Here is a 22964-nt window from a genome sequence, read left to right on the forward strand (position 1 = left end):
TTTCCGGTGTTGTGTATGTTCCTGGAAACATGGCGGCCAGCTTCCGCGGCCGTCCTATCCGGAGTCTTCGGATGCGAGGTAAGCTTAAAAAACTCGATGCAATGATAGCTGTAATTGCGGCATATTACAAAACTAGATTTTCTCAGACACGTGATGACCCGGGCGTGACCCCTCATTGTGTCCTTGGTGTGTGTTTTTGACAGGTCGCAATGACAGCGGGGAGGAGAACGTACCGCTGGATCTGACCAGAGGTAAGCAGCTTCATCACATCCCCCTCAAAGCGATTATTGTTCAAAATGGATGAGGGGCTCTTCTGCAAACACTAGCCCTGTGAATTAAAAAGGCCAGTTGGTCGGCGCACTCGTCCTGTCATGGCTGTAGTAATGTCGTCAGTCTTCCCTTTCTGTTTCGTGTAATAACATTGCTAGCGATATCATAATAACAGGCGGCAGCGAGCTAACTAACTAGCTGAGTTAGCCATAGCTAGCTGCCACAGCTAACCAGCCATGACGACGCTCTGTTGTTTTGATTGGTGTGAGTGGGCATATATAGCCTGTTATTTAGCTGACCAGCCACAAGTGCTGTAGTCATGCATTGGTCATCGCTGGCGGTGTGAGAAATTGGGTTTCACGGCTGTTAGCTGAGTAGCATTTAGACAGCGCAGGGTGTCTTCTTTCCAGTGGTACTCGGATACACAGCTGCACACCCTGCTCAGATTTGCAACAGCACAACAACAACAGCAAGAGCAGCTGCAGTACATCACCAGTTTGTTTAGATGGAGCACCGGCTGATTTTCATAATGCAACCGTGGGATATTTTGCAACCGAAATTGCAGATGAATGCAACAAACAGTATTTAGGCACACTGACATGATACGAGTCCCAAGCACAAGCATGGGAGGAGGATGATCATGAAGCCCTACATTTGTATGCAAGTCCAAATCAATTTGCAAGAGACAATGCATGTAGAGTCACTGATTTTTAATCAACCTCTGGTTATATGTGATAGGCTGAAAATGATTATCAATCGTTGTGTATTATTGTTTTATTTGTGCATTCTGTCCTATAATTGTTTCAGTGCTAGCAAAGTAGTTTTGCACTAGTTTTCTCCCCCTAGATTTAAGTTATTCTTAACTACTGATAGTTATTACTATTTGGAAGATGGAAACTAAATCCGCCTCATCCTTTGGTGAACTTTGTTGCTTAGGAGAAAATATTATTAGCATCATACCCACATGCATCAAGAAGCCACCATCATTCCTGTGCCCAAGCAAAAAAGACTAGCCTGCCTGAAGGACTACCACCCAGTGGCACACATCCTCCACACCACTCTACCTCACCTGGAAAAGAAGGAAACTTATATGAGATTGCTTTTCATTGACCACAGTTCAGTGTTTAACATCAAGAAAAGGCCATTCGAAAGAAGTAGAGGACCAGACCCACTGGTGTCAGGACAACAACCTACTCATGACATCAGCATTATTGAGGAGATGACAGTGGACTTTGGGAAGAAGAAGAGATGGAACCTTTATAGAGTGGACAACTTCAAAAACCTTGGTGTCCACATCGCCAGAGGCCTCACCTGAGCTGCATACTGTACAGTGGTGATAAAGGCAATGCAGAGAATAGCTGTTTCTCAATCTGCATTCTTGTCTGTACTTGTGTTCTGGCGGACTTGTGAAACGTCAAGTACTGTTCCAATTCAATAGGCCGCATCTCGCCAAGTACAGTCCAAATGCCTGGATGGGACTTGTTCCACCCATTTTGTCGAGGATGCACCTGTGTTCTTAGGACAGCCAGCTATCCCAGAATGCATTTCACATTAACGCTGTGCTGTGTCTTCTGGAGTGTGGACTCCCGAGTCGAACTTGCAAAGTCTACACTACTAAGCCCACAAGTCCAAACTTAGAATACTTAGTATTGAGAAACGGCTTATGTTTCACCTGAGACGCATAAGGAAATTCTAGGTATCAACTGAAATGCTAAGGAATTTAACTTGCACTACTTTCCTTTTCACTGGAATTATATATTTTATATGATTTAATGTGACAAATAAATGGATAGATTTATTAGTGTGTTCATAGCTTCTGCAGCATTTATCTTTTTGTTTGAAATAGAACTTGTTTCCATGCAAACTACTCCATCTGCTTTAAAAAACATTTGTCATTTGTGAAGAACATTAAGCCTTACAGAAGCATGTAATCGTTGAAAGGAACGGTAAAACAAAACAAAAAAACCCACTTCCCTGCTCAAGTCTTGCTTTTACTGTCTAGCCGTTGTTTTGACTGTAAACTCTAAATTAGTTCGACCTGATAAACCAACTTCCTTCCTGCAACATATAAATTACGGTTCATTGACCGATATTATGGCAATATGGCTTAATGTTTGTCTTAGTTACATTGTATTTCCTTTTTTTTTTCTGGCAGAACCATCAGAAAACTTCCGTGAAATCCTTCAAAATGTGGCCAAACCACACGGAGTCAGTAACATGCGAAAACTGGGCCACCTGAACAACTTCATAAAGGTACTGCTGTCAAGTTATGGTGCTTATATCCCAGTGTTTTATTTGTCAATGTAGGCAGTGTTCTCTCTGAGACTTAGAATTAGTTGTTATCTCCTAAAAGCCATGTGGAAGCTATGGATACCAACATGCATCTTTTCAAAAAGCATGACTCACTGTTCGTATATCTGTAAAGACTGATAAGCTGGTCTCCCACTCCTCTGTAGTGTCACCACTAACCTCTCCTTGATCCTCTCCTCTTGGGTGTTGCTGCCAGCAGGCCTAGCTGGGCCTGTCATTGTGATGCTGACAGTGAATGTAACACGAGCTCTAGGGATGATAAAACACTCTGACCACAACAACGTGCATCCAGAGCAGCACAGAGATTTCTAATCTTTAGTTAATGCTCCTACGAGCCTCAGAAATTCTAATTTCTGTAACTCATATTTATTCCCAAATGTATTCTGTTGGTCTGTTAGATGCTACAACCTGTCCTGTCTCAGTTTTGCACTGTGTACACCCATTACATACTGTACGACGTGCATTCAGATTTCTCACGTCGCTGAAACTGAAAGATCATGGACTGTAGGAGGCATCAGAACAGACATTTAAAATGCTGAGACCACCATGAATAACTGGGCTGTGTCTGTCGCACATCTGAGCAGGTGACATCTGTGATGCCTAGTTTTATTGTTTACAAGTTAAAAAAGAGGAAGCATTACAGAATTAGTTTCCTTATTGCTTTTGGAGTTTCAGTGCGAATAAAAACATTATAAAAAATGTGCAGACGAAAGTCATTTTCTCATGTTGACAGTGGTTTTAGATTTTAGTGTTTTTCTTAGTGCCGACATGTCCTGCGTCAGCCATGTGATGGACTAGTTCTCCAGGGTGTTTTTCTGCCTCTGCCACCCAACACATGCTTGCATAGTCTCGAGCCTTCCTGATATTTTGAACAGTAATACCAGAGTGTAGAAAATGAGTAAATGACAATCACTTCATTAAGAAATGTCAAAGCCATTTACAAAACCCTGGCCACTGATATTATGCTGAGCACCCTGCTGCCCTAAACCAGGTCTGACAGTCTGTCACCGCTGTATGGCTGAAGGCTGTGTGTGGGCCTGGCATACACCTAACACGTTTGTTTACAACTAATAGGAGGGTAATAGCTGTGTCGAGGCGTGTGTTTATCTGTGCGTACACGTCTGTGAGAGCACAGTCTATCTGATTCCTTATAAGGGTTCAAGCATAGTGAGGGTGACCTAGTCCCCCCAGAGAGTGTCACAAGCCCCTCTCTCCCCTTCTCCTCTCCTCCTGCCTTCTTCTGGTTTCAAACAACCCCCTACTCACCATGCCTCTTATCACCCATCCTATCATGCTCTGCCTCGCCTCCTTCTTTCCTCTGTGGTTTATGATGAAGAGAGGAGATTCATGTCCAGCTTTAAACATAAACTCACACAAAAGTACCTGTGAATTCACTCACAGGCATCAACAGGCAACAGTAGACTGAACTACTGTGATGGAGCGCCAGGGTGCCTATAAGAAACTTGGCAGTTTTGAAATAGCACTATCCATCGCCCGAAAGGAGCTCATTGCTTCGCGCATGTAATGAGTTTTAGACTGAGATTGTTTTTAAAATGAACTGCCTTTGTGTACATAGAAATGGAATCTTGTACACAGCAGCTGTGTGTGGGCCTCTGTTAATGATGGAGGAACTGTGGTGAGGGAAATGCTAAAAGTGGCAATTTGTGCTAAAAACAGGGTCCATTGCCAGGCATGGCATGAACAAAAAGTCAGGCTATGAGCAGAAGAATACAACAGAATGTCTTATTTTTCTAACTTTCTGTTATCAAACCTTCTATTATTTGAATATATATCCAACACATACATTAAACATATCAATCAAGCACATGCACTCAAACAAGCGTGGATGTGTTGCCCCGACGCTTTTGTGGTTATAACCACCATCTAACACCAGTGAAAGCACAATATTAACCAGTCACGAGCGATTCACCTACTCCAAACAAAACAGCATGTAACAGACCAGTGATAAAATACAACAAACACACCTGCATGGCTCCTGCAGCAACCACAGGAAAGTGTTGTGCTGTCTGTTAGAGTGGATATGCAGTTAGTTTGATGCTTTTTTGACCAAAACACTGTGAAACATTAGAGCTTCTCAGATGAATGATGGTGTCATTTTGCAGCTGAACTCTCCTATGAACACCTTTTTAGGAGCTCTGGTTCTACCACAATGGCCGTGCTAGGCTTACTTTTATCCTTGACCAAAGTCCTGTTAATGCATTCCCTGTATGAATCAAGTATTTTACTTTTTGTTCTGTCTCTGTTTTATAGCTGCTATGCAGCATTAGCCACCGTGAGGAAAACTTTGGGTTTACATATGAAGAAATCATCATTTGGTAAGTGTTGTCAGCAGCCAGTAGCTGCTTATTGTACACCGTGTACTTTTTATCATCATGTTTTCAATCCATTAGTTTTATTTATGCAGCCATGTGATTTTGTAAGTCACATCATGTGGCTAATCAGCTGGAATATTTTGCATTGAGAGCATTAGTTGGAATCAGAAATCATCATGTTTGTAAAAGCACTCAGGAAATTACAATAATTTATGAAGTCTCAGTAAATCTTTTGTCGTGCCCAATTTGCAATGTTAAGCTTATCTAATTGTTTTATTTTTTAACCTCAAGTCTGCGACTAGCTCTACTGAATGAGGCCAAGGAAGTGCGTGCTGCAGGTTTGCGGGCGCTCCGCTACCTCATTAGAGACACCACCGTGCTGCAGAAGGTCCTCAGACTACAGGTGGACTATTTGATAGCCAGGTGAGATCCTGCTCTGGCCGCACAAGTCAGGTGGAAAAAAGCCCTGTTTAGCTGCTCATTTGGTGGGTCAAAAAATATTCCTTTTTATGGGAAGTCCAAAGTCAATTAATTTGAAATGTTACGCTTCAGTCACTCTTGTTTTTCTCCTGCTGACACATTTATAGCTCTCCTACTTGCTGGCGGTGGTATTAAGAAAAGGACACGATGACTAATTATGCTTGTGTGCTTGTTTAGATGCATTGACATCCAGCAGAGCAATGAGGGGGAGAGGACTCAGGCTCTGAGACTAGTACGAAAGGTAAGATCATATGTTTTTTCCCCCATACTTTAATTGGTTCAATCACTGTCGTAGTTCTAAAAAAATGTGCCCTCTGCCCTCACTGCTCAGCCTTAGTGCCAGCAGAAAGATCATTGAGTTAGCAGCAATGTCAGTGTGTGGACGGTTTGTACGAGTCTGCAGGCGAGGTTATTTATAGCCCTTTCTGTAGTTTACTGTAAACTCTGTTCACGCATACACATTGACTCTCACACACGCACGTACACACGGTCTGGGCCAGGTTTCTATTCAGGCAGTAATACAACCCATGTTCGTTCTAAGGTTGGCAAACGTGTCAATATGTTTCCATACCACATGTTTAAAATGATACAAGCTCTGTTCATTATACCGTCTATATTATTGAAAGTACCAAAGCTTTGAAAAATAGTAATAATAATGTTAATTACTATCAGCATTTTTATAACTGTGTTGGTATGTGTTCAGTGACTTTTTTTATACCAGCTCTGTGAGCAGGTTGGTAACAAAAAAGTAGTTTTTTGTGTTTAGAAGAAGAAGAATTACTTTATTTATCCCGCAACGGGGAAATTGAATTTTTTCACTCTTATCATTATACATGTTGCACACACAGGCCCAAAATACACACATGCACAGACAGGACCTATACATGCAATTAAGGAGAGATGTTAGAGCGAGGGGGCTGCCAGTGACCGGCGCCCCGAACAGTTGGGGGTTTGGTGCCTTGCTCAACAGCACCTCGGCAGTGCTCAGGAGATGAACTGGCACCTCTCCAGCCACCAGTCCACTCTCCATACATGGTCCACACAGGGACTTGAACCGGCGACCTTACGGTTCCCAGCCAAGTCACCTATGGACTGAGCTACTGCCTTCCCCAGAGAAAGTTATTCTTATTGAAGTTTGAAATTCTGGCATCTAACAACCATAGTCCATTCTATGACATATAGCCTCTAACTTCTGAGATATGTGACACTCATAATACCTTTCAGATAATGTTTTTGCATTTCAAAAATATATCTTCTTTGTCTAGTCTGAGAAAAAATGGCCATTAAAAAGATTGTAGTTATTTTTCTGCCTCTGTTTGTCCGGACTTGTTCGATGCCTCATGTTTTCCTCTTCTCCCCCCTCTGTCTAGATTATCACGGTCAATGCAATGTTGTTCCCCTCCTCTGTTGCAAACTCTCTAATTGCTGTGGGCACTGATGGACTACAGGAGAGAGACCGCATGGTCCGCGCAGCCATTGCCATCGTATGTGAGCTAGGTGAGTTTCTGGCTCTTTGAGATGGAGATGATCCATTAATTCTGCACACGCAGTGGCTTCGCTGGGAGCCTTTGGGAAGTCGCGACCTTAGTGGACATAAATACTTCTTAAAATACTTTGTTATGAAGATATTTGTTCTATTTCTTGTGGCTGACTGTGTAGCTCTGAAGAACCCAGAAGTGGTGGCCAAACGTGGAGGCCTCAGCACCATCCTGAAGAGTGTGATTGACTGTCAGCTGAGTCGCATCAACGAAGCTCTGATCACCACCATCCTCCATCTACTCAACCACCCACGTACCCGCCAGTATGTGCGTGTTGACGTCGAACTGGAGGTACACACACAGATATGAATTGAGGTTTTAAAATGAGCCAGTTTGCTGGCAGTCACTCCAGTCAGGATTAGCAGCCGTAGGTTGCCCGTCTCTTTCCCATGGAGCTTATAGTAATCAGTTACAGCAGCTCTCTAAAGCCTCATTGTCTGTAAACAGACACCTGGGACAGGAGCATCTCATCACCACAGTCTTAACCACATGGATGTCATTTGAGATGTGAGGCAGGTTAATTATTATTGCAAGCTGTTTCGTGGGAATATTTAAGAATGCTTAATGAAGAGCCTTAAAATCTGTTGTATTTTGTACTCATCCCTCTCTTGTTTGTTTTGGTTTCTTCAGCAAATCCTTGCGCCTTTCACTGATTTTCACTACCGTCACAACGCAGACACGGCTGAAGGGCAACTCAAGTGAGTGTGTGTGTGGGGGTATGAAGAGTGTCACTGTTACAGTAGAAACAAAAAGATATTCTTCTGACATTCCCTCTGTTTACTGTTTGCTGTGTTCCTATATTGGTAACACCATGCAATGAGAAAGTTAAGGGTTTGTATTGTGTTTCTGTGATATGACCCTTGCTATCAGGGCTTCTCGACTCCAGAGTGACTTTCCTGAGGATGTGACGCAGATGAAGTCACAATAAACCTAAAAGTGACTGAAAAATTTGCTTTTATGGGCGCCTGTTGGCTCAGGGGTTAAATAAAAGTACTCGCTGCAGCGGCGCAGGTTCAATTCTGACCTGCGGCCCTTTGCTGCATTCTCTCTCTCTCTCTCTCTCTCTCTTTTCTCTCTCTCTCTCTCTCTCTCTCTCTCTCTCTCTCTCTCTCTCTCTCTCTCTCTCTCTCTCTCTCTCTCTCTCTCTCTCTCTCTCTCTCTCTCTCTCTCTCTCTCTCTCTCTCTCTCTCTCTCTCTCTCTCTCTCTCTCTAATGATGTTATGTTTATGGAACATTGTGTGCTGTTTTTAATGTGTGTGTCTGTTTTCATATTTGCAGGGAGGACAGAGAGGCCCGTTTCTTGTCGAGCAGAATGGCCATAGTGGCAGCCTTCCGCTCCTGGTCTGGTAAGGACTTGGATGCAGTATTAAACATAGTTATCTAAAGGTCCCATGTTGTGCTATTTTTCAGGTTCAAACTTGTATTTCTGGTTTCTACTAAATCATATTTACATGCGTTAATGTTCAAAAATTAATTATTTTATCTCACACTGTCTGTATTCACCCCCACTCTGAAACGCTCAATTTTAGCGCCTATCTCTTTAAGACCCCCTCCTGAAAAAGCCCAGTCAGCTTCGATTGGTCAGTCATTATAGTTGGGGAATGACTAACTGCACTGTAGTGGCACTCTCTACCTATATTTAGTATAGCTGTGACGTGAAAACCGGACAGAAGTACTAACAGAGTGTTTTGATACTGTATTTATATAGCATCTCAACCTTCATAATGTATATGTATAATTAAAAAAAAAGCCCTGGAAATCTCACTTTTTACAATATGGGACCTTTAATGGAGAATTGTAAATACATGGACTAGATTGTTTTACATTACTTGTGCTTTGCTGTTCAATGTGACGTTTTTGTCTCTTTCTTTACTTAGGCATTATCAACCTATGCAAGGCTGGAAATTCCGGGATCCAGTCTTTAATTGGCTTACTTTGTATACCAAATATGGAAGTTAGGGTGAGTATTGAAACAGTTCTATTTTTAATAGAAATAGGACTAGTAGTAATTATGGATATACTAGAATGATGTGAATAGTACAAATAGAAGCAGTAATGATACTATGAATATAAACGGCAACTGGCACATCAGCGATACAAAGAAACCTACTGGACTAGAAAGCTCAAGGACTCCAGGGAAGAAGTTAAGTTAATAACATACATTAAAAGGTACATGACTGATGAAGGTGGAGGGAGGAGAGAAAAGTGTCATGGAAGTCACTTTAATAATACTAATACGCTTACCGTAGCACATCAGCACATCCACCCACCCCCCATGATCATATATCAAACTCTGTTTCCTTCGGATTCCCAGAAAGATTAGGACCACCTTCAAGTAACACAGCCGCACCATTGAGCTATTCCAAGTGCTCTTTTGAGTGCTAGTAAATGTGGTTTGTGCTGTATCAAATGTGAATCTGGTTGCCCTGATGTCATTTGCAGAAAGGCTTGTTGGAGGTGTTATATGAGATATTCAGGCTCCCTGTGCCCATTGTAACTCAAGACTTCATGGAAGCTCTTCTAAGTGTTGGTGAGAGAAACATCTTTTGTATCTTTGTATCAGAATTATCTTTTTTATTTTGTCCTTGGACCTTGGGTACCTACTGGTGTTTTTACATACAGCACTTCATATGTAATTGCTGTTTGGCTTTGTGGCGTATGATCATAATGACAGTTTTATACTAAAATGCTTTTCTACTAAGAATAAGCTAATCTTTGCTTTGGTTGTCCTCAGACCCAGCCAGGTTCCAGGACACCTGGAGACTGTCTGATGGGTTTCTAGCTGCTGAGGCCAAAGTCATCCTACCCCATCGGGCCCGCTCTAGGTGAGTGATGATATGAAAGAATAAAAATGGATCCACTTGGACTAAAGGATGAGGATTAAAGTTTGGTTTTCAAAGGTCACTCTGACCTCACAAAACACATTTGACGCCTTAACTCAATAATTCCTACCTTAATAATGACAACATTTTATACAAATGTCTAATAAGGTGAAGTGATGACATTTGTTATAGGTAAGTATAGGTCTTTTGTTCTTTCGGGCGGAAGATGTGTGTAAAGCATCTGTGGGCGCACTCACACTGTCAATTCGTACCGTGCCCTGCGCTTTAGGGTGATTTTCCCCCACCCAGGCCCGTTTGTACTCACATTACTTGAAATGATCTGGGCCGCTGCCTGAATGCTTCTTGATTATACGTCATCACCCCTTGGAGATTTATTTTTTCCCAACTGTTTATGAATATTTTCATCTGACAAAATCTGCAGTAAACACTCCACCTTTACATCAATCGTGGGGAACTGACGCATGGAAATGATTAAGTGTCAATATAATTACAGCTTCCATTTCACCAAAAATACCCATTTTCTCTTCAAAGTCTTAACTACATTTATGTCACTACATAAGTCTGGACAGATTTGGATGTAAACTGCAACTTCACTGGTTGGCAGAGACTTACAAGGCGTTAATTCTAGTTCTCTTTGCTTCACTAGACCTGATCTGATGGACAACTACCTGGCATTTGTTCTTTCCGCCTTCATCAGCAGTGGGCTGTTAGAGGTGAGCTGATACTGTTTTTTTTGTTTGTTTGTTTTTTTACCTAAGGGCTTATTTATGAGAAAAGATATTCCTTGAATGATTTTTATGGGTATCTCACGTCATGTGCTCTCATATTGTATTCTGTTACAGTTTAACACAATGTTGCCATTACACCATATCTTCCTCTCTATCCTCACCTTTGTCACCACAGGGTCTTGTCGAAGTTGTGACCAGTAGCGATGATCAGCTTGGTGTGAGAGCCACCATCCTCCTGGGAGAACTTCTGCACATGGTAATATAAAATTGCAAAACATATCTTTTTATTTAAGAAAGCTAAAAAGGTTTTGTTTGCCACCCTGAAATCTTTTAAACTAAATAAGAAACTAATATTGGTGATTGTGTGAGTTATTTTGATTCTCATACTAAAAGCGTCTTCTGTTTTTTCTCCACACGCCCCTCTCTTGTCTAGGCAAACACCATCCTTCCCCATTCCCACAGTCACCACCTGCACTGCCTCCCCACCCTCATCAACATGGCGGCCTCCTTTGACATCGCACAGCAGAAACGACTGTGAGCACACTCAGATTTGCATGTTTTCCCTTACAAAAATAATTTTCACTCCTACCAAATGTAGGATATTACAAGTAAACAATAGACATTACATATCATTACTATATGTTGTATAGCATGTTAAATATTTTAAACCAAGTTTCTGAAAAGTCCAAGCATCCCTCATGTTTGTTGTTATGTTCCAGTCGGGCCAGTGCAGCAGTCAACAATCTGAAGCGCTTCCATGAAAAGAAGAAGAAAGGTTTGAAACCACACAGTCTGTACCTGGACCAAATCATCCGCAAGTCTGTGTCTTCACACAACCGCAGAGAGTCACACTCGCGTGTCCACAGGGACATCTACGCCATTAAGGTAAATATGAACATGTTTTTCAGATTCCAGATTTAAAGTGTAGCTACTCTCTTCAAAGTAGTTTAAAGAAATACATTTTGGGAAATAAGCTTCTTAAGCGTCTTGCCAACAGTTGATATCAAATTCATCTTTGTTTGCTCAGTACAAAGGTCTGCGCTGGGTGACTTAGCATGAATGCTCAAAAGGCAGAAACAGCTAGTTTCCATCACAGGTTAAAAAGAAAAAACAACTCACTTCCAAAAGGGTTTTATGTAGGGGCCAGAGCAGCTAGGGTCGCAACGACGCAATTGACCCTGTTGAAACTTGTGAAACGCGTATCAGAGATGGAAAAAATGTACATCTATTATGGCTCTAAATTAAATTTCATGTAGTTGAATGAAATTTTGTAGGTTTAGGTGACATGACATCAGAAAAGTACAATCTAGGGCAGCTGTGTTATTTGGCACAATGTAAAGCAGATGTTCCAAAAAAGTTACTTAAATTGGGGCAAAACTGATGTTGCTGTGTTGTTGTTATTATTATTGGGCTCATTTTGCACAATTAAGAAAACGTCATTATGTTGTACTTATATTTTTCACATTGTCAAATCCACGTTTTCTGTGTTTGTGTTCAGGACACTGAAGAAGCACTGATGATGAACCTGAGAGACAGTCACATTCTCAATCACAAGCAGAACCTGGAGTGGAACTGGTTGCTGATCGCCACCATCCTTAAGGTCAGGCTGTTCTCATGCACCACCACAGACCTTGATTTCAGTTTGTTTTTCCTGTCTAATGTTTAAGTATTTTCTTTTCTCTCCCAGTGGCCACATGTAAACCTCAGGAACAACAAAGATGAGCATATGCACAAGTAAGACACCTTCATATCATCAATTTGAAATGCTTATCTCTCTGACACCTTGTTTTAAATACATTTTGTCTTCTGTGTGATGCAGGTTTGTGCGGAGGCTGCTGTACTTTTATAAGCCCAGTAGTAAATTGTACGCAGGGCTGGCATTGGATCACCCAAAGGCCAGACAACTCACTGTGGTCGGCTGTCAGTTTATTGAGTTCCTCATGGAATCGGATGAGGTAAGAGAAGTGTGCCGAACACAAAAACATACTCCTGTTATTACTTTTTGTTGCTTTCTAACATGCCTCTCCTGTCGGCCTTCTCTTTCTCCTGCTCACACGGTCACTAGGACGGCCAAGGTTACCTGGAGGACCTGGTGAGGGACATGGTGTCATGGCTCTCCTCATCCTCAGGGCTGAAGCCTGAGCGCTGTCTGCAGAGTAACGGCCTGCTCACCACACTAAGCCAACACTACTTCCTCTTCCTGGGGACACTCTCTGCACACCCACAGGGTGTCAAACTGCTGGAGAAATGTGGCCTGTTTCAGTGGTGAGTGTATCGACAAAGGAATGTAAGACGGAATAAATGTTGGATAAACTGACACATTTTATTAAAGCTCTGCCGACAACTCCTGTTTTTTGTTTTCGCAGCCTGCTGAATCTGTGTTCTGTGAAGAACCAGGACGCTGTGCTGAAACTTGCTGTATCCACACTGGACTACAGCAGAGACGGCCTGGCCAGAGTGATCCTCTCCAAGATCCTCACTGCTGCTACTGATGTAAGACAGCCACAACAACAAGAGGCCGTTGCATATAAGAAAATATTTCTTAAAAAGCAGTACATGTTCACAAGTTGTCAATTACCCCAACTTGTTTAAAATATTAGATATCACATTATAGAGTCATTAGATACACAATAATGCACTCATCACGGCATTGTTCCACCTACAAGATCCGCTATTAGCAACCTTATGTCACCCTTTTCTCCCACAATGCTTCCTGTCCTGCCGAACAGGTGTGTAGGTTGTACGCCACCAAACACCTCCGTGTGCTGCTGCGTGCGAGCGTGGAGTTCTTCAGCAGCTGGGGCATGGAGCTGCTGGTCACACAGCTTCACGACCACAGCAAGGCTGTGTCCATGGAGGCTCTGGACATACTGGACGAGGCCTGCGAAGACAAGGTGACTGCTTGAGAACACACAAAAATTGTACTGCCATAAGGTCCTTGTGCACTGAGTCTGTATTTTTCATATGCAATCCATCATCCAAAGAAAAAATCTATTTCATGCCTAACCTCTCTTGTCCTCTTCTTCGTGACTGTTACTGTCTCAGCCGAGTAATTCGTGGCTTTCCAGTTGTGCTGAGGAGTGCTGAATTTCTTTTTGGTTATTGCAAACAGTTTGTTTTTTAACATTTTAAATGAGACATGTCGATTGAATTGATTTAAAGGAAATATTTTACTATTTTATACATAGATGTGGTGTCTTTTCCTAACGGAAGAATCATCTCACATGATTCATTCAAGGAAATATGGTGATGCTTTCTGCTTTTACAGGTTCTGGCTATAATTAATAATATGATTTTTTTAAGATTACATGCCTTTTAAACCATTCAGCAGGTTTCAGGATTCAGAGGGTTAATAATAATCTGTGGAACAGGTACATTGAGTTCATGGTGTTTGTCTGACTTGGTATATTGTGCTGGTTCACAGGCCAACCTCCATGCTCTGATCCAGCTGAAACCAGCTCTCTCCCACCTGGGAGACAAGGGCCTACTTCTGCTCCTCAGGTGGGTGTAAAAAGAGCACTGCTTAATTAATCACACATGGCTCACAGTATATGACACATTTCAGTCTTTTGTGTTGTACAGCAGCCTTCTTGAATACACTATACACATTGTTTCTGCTCTTTAGGTTCCTGTCCATTCCTAAAGGGTTCTCCTACCTCAATGAGAGGGGTTACGTCAGCAAACAGCTGGACAAATGGCAGAAGGTATTATTATTGTTATGATATTGGCACACGGCAAAATAAATTATCATCTGCAATCCCCGTTTAATTTAATTTGGCTAGAGAATTCTGACGAGACCACAAACTAATAGATAATTAACTAATTTGTGTTTTACTCTTTGACCCAAATGCCTCTTTGATTGCAGGAATACAACCTTAAGTACGTGGACCTGATAGAGGAGCAGCTCAACGAAGCACTAACAACCTACCGCAAACCTGTCGATGGAGACAACTACGTCAGACGCAGCAACCAAAGGTGAGAAGCTGGAGTTAGTCGTCACCTGGCGAGCCACAGGATGCCTCGAAGAGTGTGTGCCTAATTTCTCTGGTTGCGTCTCCAGGTTACAAAGACCAAATGTCTATCTCCCTGTGCACTTGTATGGTCAGCTGGTCCATGATAAGACAGGCTGTCATCTATTGGAGGCTCAGGTAACTGCTTCAGCTGTCCCACAGCATACTCTGTTTTTTCAAATGTTTCATGTTCTACATTCATTTCTCTGGGGAGCAGTGGGTTATAGAGATTTAGCGACCTTTCTTCCTAATGTCTGTCTTTTTCCGTTTGTCTCCAGAGTGTGGTTCCTGACCTCAGCTATACAGTTCGCTCCCCGATGCTGGACACCTGGGAGGGCATTAAACAGCTGAAGGCTGCTCTCTGGGCCCTGGTCGGTATCACAGTAAATCAGTGACTATAATGATAATAGTTACAAAGAGATGGCTCTGATGGTGTATGGTATGCCATTTTCTTTGCAGGGCAACATAGGCTCTTCAAACTGGGGTCTGAATCTCCTGCAGGAGGAGAATGTAATTCCTGACATGCTTGCATTAGCTCAGCACTGTGATGTGCTGTCAGTGCGAGGGTAAGCTTATCATTTCCAACTTATGCCCCTTAAAGTTTGGTTTTCTCCTGCAAGAACATATAAATCATAGTAAACGGGTTTCTGGTGGTGAGGTCAGCTCAAAATATCATTGCATTAATAAACGAAGAGAAATTAACTGCTCATGATGCTGCAGCTCAGCAACACCCCAAATTCATAAAAACAGTTTTAGATATATAGTTATTAGATTTTTGAAATGTTTTGTTTCAGAATTTAGTAGCTGTTATCAACATTCAAACCATTAATATAGCAGCAAACAAATATCTGCTATGTAAAGATATAGTGGAGTAATGGCGTCCTAAGCAGAGAATGGAGTCACTCACCACAAGGCTATGGAAGGAGGCATGGACACCAATCAAAGAGGGCGGCGCTTTGGGGGTATGACGAATGTACAGTTGAACTGAAGCTGCGCTGTTGGAGGGTTCCAGCAGATGGCGTTACACTTAAAGTGATGGTTTCTGCTCAGGTGCTCTTTGGGTGCACTTGGCCCGTTTCTTCTTCTCTTTCCATGATAGTGCGCCCCCCATTTAGCCTCATGGCGATTGCAGACCAGATTTTACTGTCATACCACCCACAGCTTCGCCATTTTTGTTTGGTGACTTAGCCTCTTTCTACCAGTCTTGACTCTCCCTCTATGTATGCTGTAATCTGAGTTTCTCTGTTGTTCGTTTTGATAGCCGAAAACGGATAGCGCATGCATGTGAGTGCCTTATGCGTCGGTATCAGACGCAGAGAGCCCTGACAAAGCGTCTGTATTTGACAAGTTGGGGAACGGTTGGTGAGAACCACGTGGAGGCAGTCTGAGCCCACTTATTTTCCAGAATTTCAAGTTCAGCTCCTTAAATAATGTTACTCTATACATAAGCAAAATACTGCTAAAACTACCAATTAAACAGTTTTTTTACTATTTCACAACCAACTTTGCTATCCCAGCAGTGATTTGGAAACTCCTCTGATCTAGGGCTATGCTTGGGCACAAAGCTTCATGAACCTGCGTAGTTTCTGTGAAACCCTGACTCGAGCCTGTACCACAGCCGCAGAATTTGGGCTCAAATTACCGCTGCGTTTTTTTTATTGTTGTATAAGTTGAACAGATAGCATCCAGAAGATGGCGGCCACACACAGCTGTACACAGGCGATACTTTATTCATGAAATCACACAGACAGTAAGGTCTTCATTAAAAAAAACTGGGGAATTCTGGTCCCTTAGTCTTAAAGCCTCTGAACACCCACACAGGTGTTTCAGTTATTCTGGCTGATGAGACCTCTCTTGGGTTGAAAGTGGGGCGGAGTTTCTATAGGAATTTATCCGGTCACAAATCTCTATCTACCGTTAAGCATGATTTAGGTGTAATTTGTGCAACAAAGCTATCAGGAGACTCACAGACACATTATACACACCTACACAGTCCTGAGAAGAATTCTATTTCTATTCATGGATTATGTACATAACAAAAAAGTAAAAATGTTAAAGAAAAAACATGTATTTCCAACATGATCCTGATGTTAATAGAGTAAACAAAAACACAAAGAGGCATAAGACATCCTATCTTTTATTCAGTTCCATTTGATTAATCATGTTCACCTGAAACCTCTCTCCAACAAAACAGATCAAGCAATGTCAAATTTTTCTGAAAGCATGTGATGGGTTAACAGAACTTATTTGTACACTTTGTGTGTTTACTAACGGTCCTCTTTTTATCCACAGGACATGTGTTTATGTGCTGGGTGTCATCTCTAAGACCAGGCAGGGTTGTGAGGTGCTAAAGCAGTATGGCTGGGATGCAGTCAGACACAGTCGCAGGACGCTGTGGCCTGTCACTCCAGAAGAGGTCGATGCACAGCTGACCTCTGAACTCTCCTCAGTACCGAGCACACTCAGTCTGAACTCTGAATCCACCAGCTCACGCCACAATAGTGAGAGTGAGTCTCAGCCAAGTACGTAGGACTTACTTTGACTATGCTTTATTGACGGCAAAACTTTAGTTGAATCTATGATGCTCCACCATCATAGTAATCAGATATTTTTGAAATTATGGTAGACATTAGTACTCTCATCCTCCCATTATGCTCTCAATTTTCTCCTTGTGCTCTCAGACATGTACATCCTCGACGATGACAAATGTGATGTTCTGGACCAGTCAGATGAGCCCTCTTTCTATCTACACTCCAAACCCGTCAAGGACCGCAGCCCCTTCACAATCCTGGCTTCCACACGCTTTGTTCGCACTCGCTTCCTCAACTCCCTGTCCCTCCCCAGCAAGAAACTGCGCTCCACCAGTGACCCCAAGACTCCATCAGGCTCTCGCACCCCTACTGAACTCAAGAATATTAGGCGGAATAGGACCGTGACGGAGCCCTCTGTCTACAGCCCAAACCAGGGGGACGTCTTCCCCCCTGTGTTTAATGGCAGGGGAATGCCGAAAAGTCCCACAGTCAGCCTGGAGACATCCTTTGTCGGGACCAGGGGGGGCTCTGAGGAGCAGCTTGCGGACGGCAGGTTGGTCAGGGGAGGAGGCTCAGGCCTCGGACTAAGTGGTCTTGGAGGGCATGGGGCCGGGGAGCAGCCCAGCCGGGAGAGGGAACAGAGCAGCCGAGAGCGTCTAGCAGGAGACGGTGGTTCCTCGTCCAGTGGAGGCAATGTGGGCGGGGGCGGAGGTGGCGGCGGAGGTACTCAGTTTAAAAGCCGCAGCCAGAGCTTTAACACGGACACCACAACTAGCGGCATCAGCTCCATGAGCTCCAGCCCATCCAGGGAAACCGTTGGAAACCCCGAAAATCCCGATCCCGAACCAGACTCCTCTGACTGTGTGAGCCTCAACACAGTGGTGTCAGCCAAGACTGTCAAAACGCTCTCTTCTCTCACCCCCCAGGCTCAGACCAACCACATGTCCACGTCTAAGTCGTCCACTGTCTCTCTGGTACCGCCCGGCTCCTCGCACACTCTCCCCCGCCGAGCTCAGTCTCTCAAGTCTCCTTCAGTAACCACCATCAAGAGCCTGGCCGACTGTAGCTTCATGTACACCAGCCCACGAGACGCACTGGGCTACGCTACGCTGAAGAGGCTGCAGCAGCAGAGGATACACCCGTCTTTGTCTCACAGTGAAGCGTTGGCTTCACCAGCCAAAGACGTGCTGTTCACTGACACCATCACTATGAAGACCGGCAGCCTGGATTCCAGATTAACGCCTCGCAGGTGAGTCAGCCATTGCTACCGGGACAGTAGGACAGAAAGCATATGCATTTATTTTTCTTTTGTCTACATGAATGTGTTTATGGCTTTTTTATTTCATGTTTGTTGTTGCATAAATGAAAACGTGTGTTTACTCATTCTAGAGGAAAACTCAAAACATTTGTGCCACTGTAGCTGAAGCAGCCAATGCCCCTGGGGTAGACGTCTGTCTACCTGGGCAATGACAGGTGTGAGTGTGTTTTTTGTGCACCCTCTATGTCTGTCAGGATAAGAGATAGAAGGGATACCTGTCCAGAGCCCAGCTTCTTAAATCCATACCGCAGGCTGTCCAGAACACTCGCACCGTGGTGGGTGGACCTAACTCGTGTCCTCCTTAGTAGAGACGTAGCTTCTAGCCCCGATCCAGACAAATATTTCCTTGCTCCAGCTCTATGCCTGCAGTTGTTTTGTCATTGCTTTGACTCCTGTAGCCCTGTAATGTGAACAAGTCCCATGTAGACTGGTCAGTTGTTGGTTGTTCACTCCTCTTAGAGCTGCACATCTTCCTGGAGGTGTAAATAGTACACAGGTGCCATAATGTAGATTTGAAGATGGGTGAAGAAATGACACCACACAGGACAGAATATGGGGGAACATGTCTTCTAGTGTGAGAAGTGTTTGTGCTCTAGCTCTGACACAAAAGAGCTTAAGTAGAACCACATACGCTCTAAACTCTCACTCACTGCGTATTCAGTTATTATTTTACTCCTAATAATAATTTGATAATTATAACTTTACATTTGAGGTGATGGATTGACATTCTTGAACACTATTTAAAAGGCATTCTATGAGGGGAAATAATAAAGCCATTAAAAAGTGAGTTAATTTCTTTGATCTATCGATGGTTTGGTGTATAAAAGGAAAGACAGTTGTGAAAAATTCACAATAGCTATTTCCCACAGCCGATCCTTTAGAAGCTCGGGTCCTTCAGTGTATTTTAAATCTATGCCATGTACTCCAGGTTGCTTTAAGACAGTGGTATCACACTTTGGATGCACATGTGTCGTCTGCTGTGAGTTCACCTGTAGCTGCTGCTCTGATAGCTTGCTGCAGTGTGCTGGGCTTTAGAGCCCATTGTGATCCCAACTTCCTTCTCACTCCTTGTTCACTAAGTCTGACATTTTTTTCCACATATTCCTCATATTCCTTTTTCTGTCCCAGTCTCTCCCCCCGGATCCTCTCATGCACCTCTCCTCTTGCCCTCCCTAGGTTTCTGAAGGCTCTTAGCTTTGCCTCTCTGGACAAAGAGGAACTACTCAGTCCCATCAACCAAAGCACTCTACATCGCTGCTCTTCAGTGCGCTCAATGGTCTCCAGTGCCACCTACGGGTGCAGCGACGACTATGTGGGCCTAGCACTGCCTATGGACATCAACGATATGTTCCACATCAGAGACTCGGCCTACTTTCAGCAGAGGGTCAGCCCGCCATCGGAAGAGCGGAAACGCTTCCTCTTCGGCGATGGAGACGGTAAAATTTATGCTATGAAGAAAGATTTTGAAACAGATGGTTGCTCACTAGCTATGAGATTCTGACAGTATGATAACCTTTTGCAAAAATATGGAGGTATTGCAATCGCAGCTCTTTAGAAATGTTTGGGTAGAAAAAAAACTTTTTTTCCATTGAATACAGTGTATTTTGTTTATATATTTTTTTTCCAAATTTTTTTAATTCAAGTTTGCAGAAAAGTACACAAGAAAACAACAACAGTCGTACAGTGTGTCTACTTAATGTGAAGAAGTCTTTTATTTTATACATATATCACTACAAGTACTTCTACTATGAAATATATTTAATAATGCTGAATGGGATTCCTGACCTGCACTTTCTGTACCTGACCATTCATAAAAAAAACATGACTTTTCCAAACGGTGGTATACCTTGAAACCGGTAACCGGACCATGCCTGGTGCTCACCGTGTTTTTTTTTCCTCTGTAGGTGATCGCCCTGCTCTCCCAGCACTGAAGCAACAGTTCAGTATCTCTGAGCTGATTGTGTGCCGAGGGGACACTCAGAACCACACGGTGGGCTCAGAAGAGACGGGACTGCAGGAGCACACTGAAGAAAACTGCCTCTACTGTGTAGGAGCTATCGTCCTCGGATACCCCACACAACCACAGATCAACAGCACACACCCTCGGACAGGTGAGCAGGCGCACGCACGCACGCACGCACGCACGCACACACACATTCAGCTGTTCACATTACCATACTTTAAACTCAGTGCAGAATATAATGCGCAATCTTTATCTCCCAGACTATGTCGACTTCCCATCATGGGGAGGGCAGAGCGGCCATCGTCTGGAGGTCATGCCTCAGTCCAAGTTCTCTGGGGTGTCGGGCTGCAGCGACGCTGCCGTGTCACAAGGCTCAATCTGTAGCACACCCACACCTGCTGACATCGTCATAGGTAAGACCCTGAGTAACTGCAACCTGCAGTTATGTGTGTTTTTCGAGACGTCATCAGGATTTTCAAAAGAAACATGTTGTCAATAGATGTGTTTCCAAAGTCAACGAGTAATGGTGTTTAATAATCGTGATCTCAAAATTGAATAAAAAATAATAGTGGGAGCAAACTAAACAAAAACGTAATTGCTCAGTGGGACTGCTCAATATTGTATCTTTGATGTGGTGAATATTGAATATTTATTCCTATGTGTTATTTAGGCAGCAAAGCGATATCAGAAGATGGCCCCGCCTCCCGAGTCCTGCTGAGGAAGGAGGTGCTTCGCCTCATCATCAACCTCAGCTCCTCTGTAGGAACCAAAGGCCACGAAACGGGACTACTGACGTAAATCTCTCTCTCCTCTTTATTCTACAATAAAAAAATCTGAGATGGTCGTTCATTTGCAGAACAATTGAAGTTTTTTGAAGGCCTTATAAATGTCTCCTTTTCCTGCAGGATAAAGGAGAAGTTCCCCTATGCGTTTGACGACATCTGCCTGTACTCCGAGGTTTCCCACCTCTTAGCCCACTGTATGTTTCGCCTGACTTCAAGACGTTTCATACAGGAACTCTTCCAGGATGTGCAATTCATGTCGGTAAGACAGTATACCTCCCCCCTACATTTTCTTACACTCAACTTTATATTTGCAATCCCATGTATTACAGGCCTCTTTCCTTTTCTTTCAGATGTACGAGGAAGCAGAGGCAATCCTGACGAAGCTACCAAAACCTGTTGAAGAGGACGGTGACCCTCCTGCAGAATCCTGATCTTTTTCCTCCTTGTGTTCCCTGCACAGCCCTGGTCCCGCGACCTCACAAACATGGAAAAAAAACGACTGCGAGAATATAAGATACAAGGTTGCCAAGGCTTTCTGTTGTTTAGAACAGAGTACCATAGCCAAGGAAGAGGGAGTCATCGCTCACCTTTCATCGAAACGAAGGATGTCGGTATCTGTAAACAAAATTTAACCCGACACGCCTAATGCTGTTTAAGACTTTTTTATTTTTTTTTTAAAACAGGAAAAAGGGGGAGCAGTTTAACCAAATACTGTTTTCAGATGGATTGGCAATCTTGAGCAACGCTCAATAAAACATCAACATAATGCTAAAGGACAAGCTGGATCATTAAGACAAAGACTTAAGTTGTGTTTCAAGAAAAAAAGAAGAAATTCTATTAACATTTTATCTCTTTCCAGAGGTGGTGTTCTTTCTGTAATGAAATGAATAAGGCATGTTGTTGTGTCTACCCAGTGATTCCTCAGACCCCGCGTTCTTTTCTCCTTATGAAACAAAACACTACAGAAGGGTCCTGCTGTTTTTAAAACGTATCTGGAGCCTTCCTGGTTCATATCCCACCCTGACTTGTGATCTGTTCTAGCCAGATAACATGCTTTTGCTTCTCTTGCCTCACCACTTCCTACAACCTGTAGCCTCTTCTCAGCACAGACAGCCAATTACTTTTCTATTTCTTGTATCTCAGACAATCAAACATCACTAGTATTGTATTTTCTAAAGCACTATATATGCCACCCTTATTCAGTACACAAGGAGAATAGCATGTTATTTAATGCTAGTTTATGCCATCCTTTATTTGCTTAGGATCTTTAATGTTTTTCTTCAGCCATTTCAATTATTAGTAAGCTCCTCCAGGAGACGCGTTGGTCTTTTGGAAAGATGCTCAGCTGTACAAGTTATCTGTAGAATGATTCATTACAGATTTAGTACCAAACTCTGCTCACAGACGACTCCAAAACCCGCATAAGCTCAGCAGCCACCCAACTCTACGCCTTCTTACCTCTGTGCTTCACTTCCACTGCATGTGCAACAAGCATGGCAAAGTTGTAACGTCACCTTTAAAATGTTTCTTGCTTGTAAAACAAAAATAATAATAATAGGTTGCCATTACATGCTGCCATGACATTGTCAGAATATAATTACCCCTGAATCTGTTTCCACATTGCAATATCACTGTCTGTCATTGGCTGAGATGGAGGAGGGGAGGCGGTGTGATGACTAAAGGATTTGTACAAGGTTTCCAAGGAAACGGGGGGGGGGGGGGGGTGTTTCCATTGGCTTGTTTTTGCTATAATGCTGCTACACAGATGGACTCATAGAGAGATGATTCATAGATCAGCTGAGTGATGTCAGATCCGATCTATTTATTATATGTCTGTACCATAGAGTGAGCTCAA

At 43.1% G+C, this 22964-nt stretch overlaps 1 protein-coding gene across 1 annotated transcript; it reads left to right on the plus strand.

The window, feature by feature from the left end:
- The first annotated feature begins 2 nt into the window (after positions 1 to 2).
- LOC310946563 (rapamycin-insensitive companion of mTOR-like) lies at positions 3 to 22796 on the plus strand. Its single transcript, XM_083913064.1, has 37 exons — positions 3 to 78; positions 204 to 251; positions 2426 to 2523; positions 4852 to 4916; positions 5205 to 5336; positions 5571 to 5634; positions 6764 to 6890; positions 7053 to 7222; positions 7562 to 7629; positions 8210 to 8277; positions 8809 to 8891; positions 9374 to 9461; positions 9666 to 9756; positions 10421 to 10487; positions 10678 to 10758; positions 10936 to 11036; positions 11222 to 11387; positions 12001 to 12102; positions 12190 to 12236; positions 12322 to 12457; positions 12568 to 12767; positions 12869 to 12995; positions 13232 to 13396; positions 13927 to 14003; positions 14128 to 14206; positions 14368 to 14477; positions 14563 to 14650; positions 14791 to 14883; positions 14972 to 15078; positions 16805 to 17034; positions 17194 to 18292; positions 19538 to 19797; positions 20266 to 20472; positions 20585 to 20737; positions 20995 to 21118; positions 21230 to 21368; positions 21460 to 22796. Exons 1-37 carry the CDS (start codon positions 30 to 32, stop codon positions 21538 to 21540), a joined length of 5190 nt encoding a protein of 1729 aa, XP_083769190.1. The 5' UTR covers positions 3 to 29; the 3' UTR covers positions 21541 to 22796.
- The last annotated feature ends 168 nt before the right edge of the window (positions 22797 to 22964 follow it).

This window comes from Echiichthys vipera (genome assembly GCF_963691815.1).
Source record: "Echiichthys vipera genome assembly, chromosome: 4".
NCBI classification, from domain to species: domain Eukaryota; kingdom Metazoa; phylum Chordata; class Actinopteri; order Perciformes; family Trachinidae; genus Echiichthys; species Echiichthys vipera.

Excerpts from the sequence above, each read along its gene's own strand:
- LOC310946563 (XM_083913064.1), top strand. The coding sequence starts at position 30 with ATGGCGGCCAGCTTCCGCGGCCGTCCTATCCGGAGTCTTCGGATGCGA. Across the intron at positions 12,458-12,567 it reads TCCTCATGGAATCGGATGAG|GACGGCCAAGGTTACCTGGA; the intron begins GTAAGAGAAGTG and ends CACGGTCACTAG. Across the intron at positions 14,478-14,562 it reads GTCAGACGCAGCAACCAAAG|GTTACAAAGACCAAATGTCT; the intron begins GTGAGAAGCTGG and ends TTGCGTCTCCAG.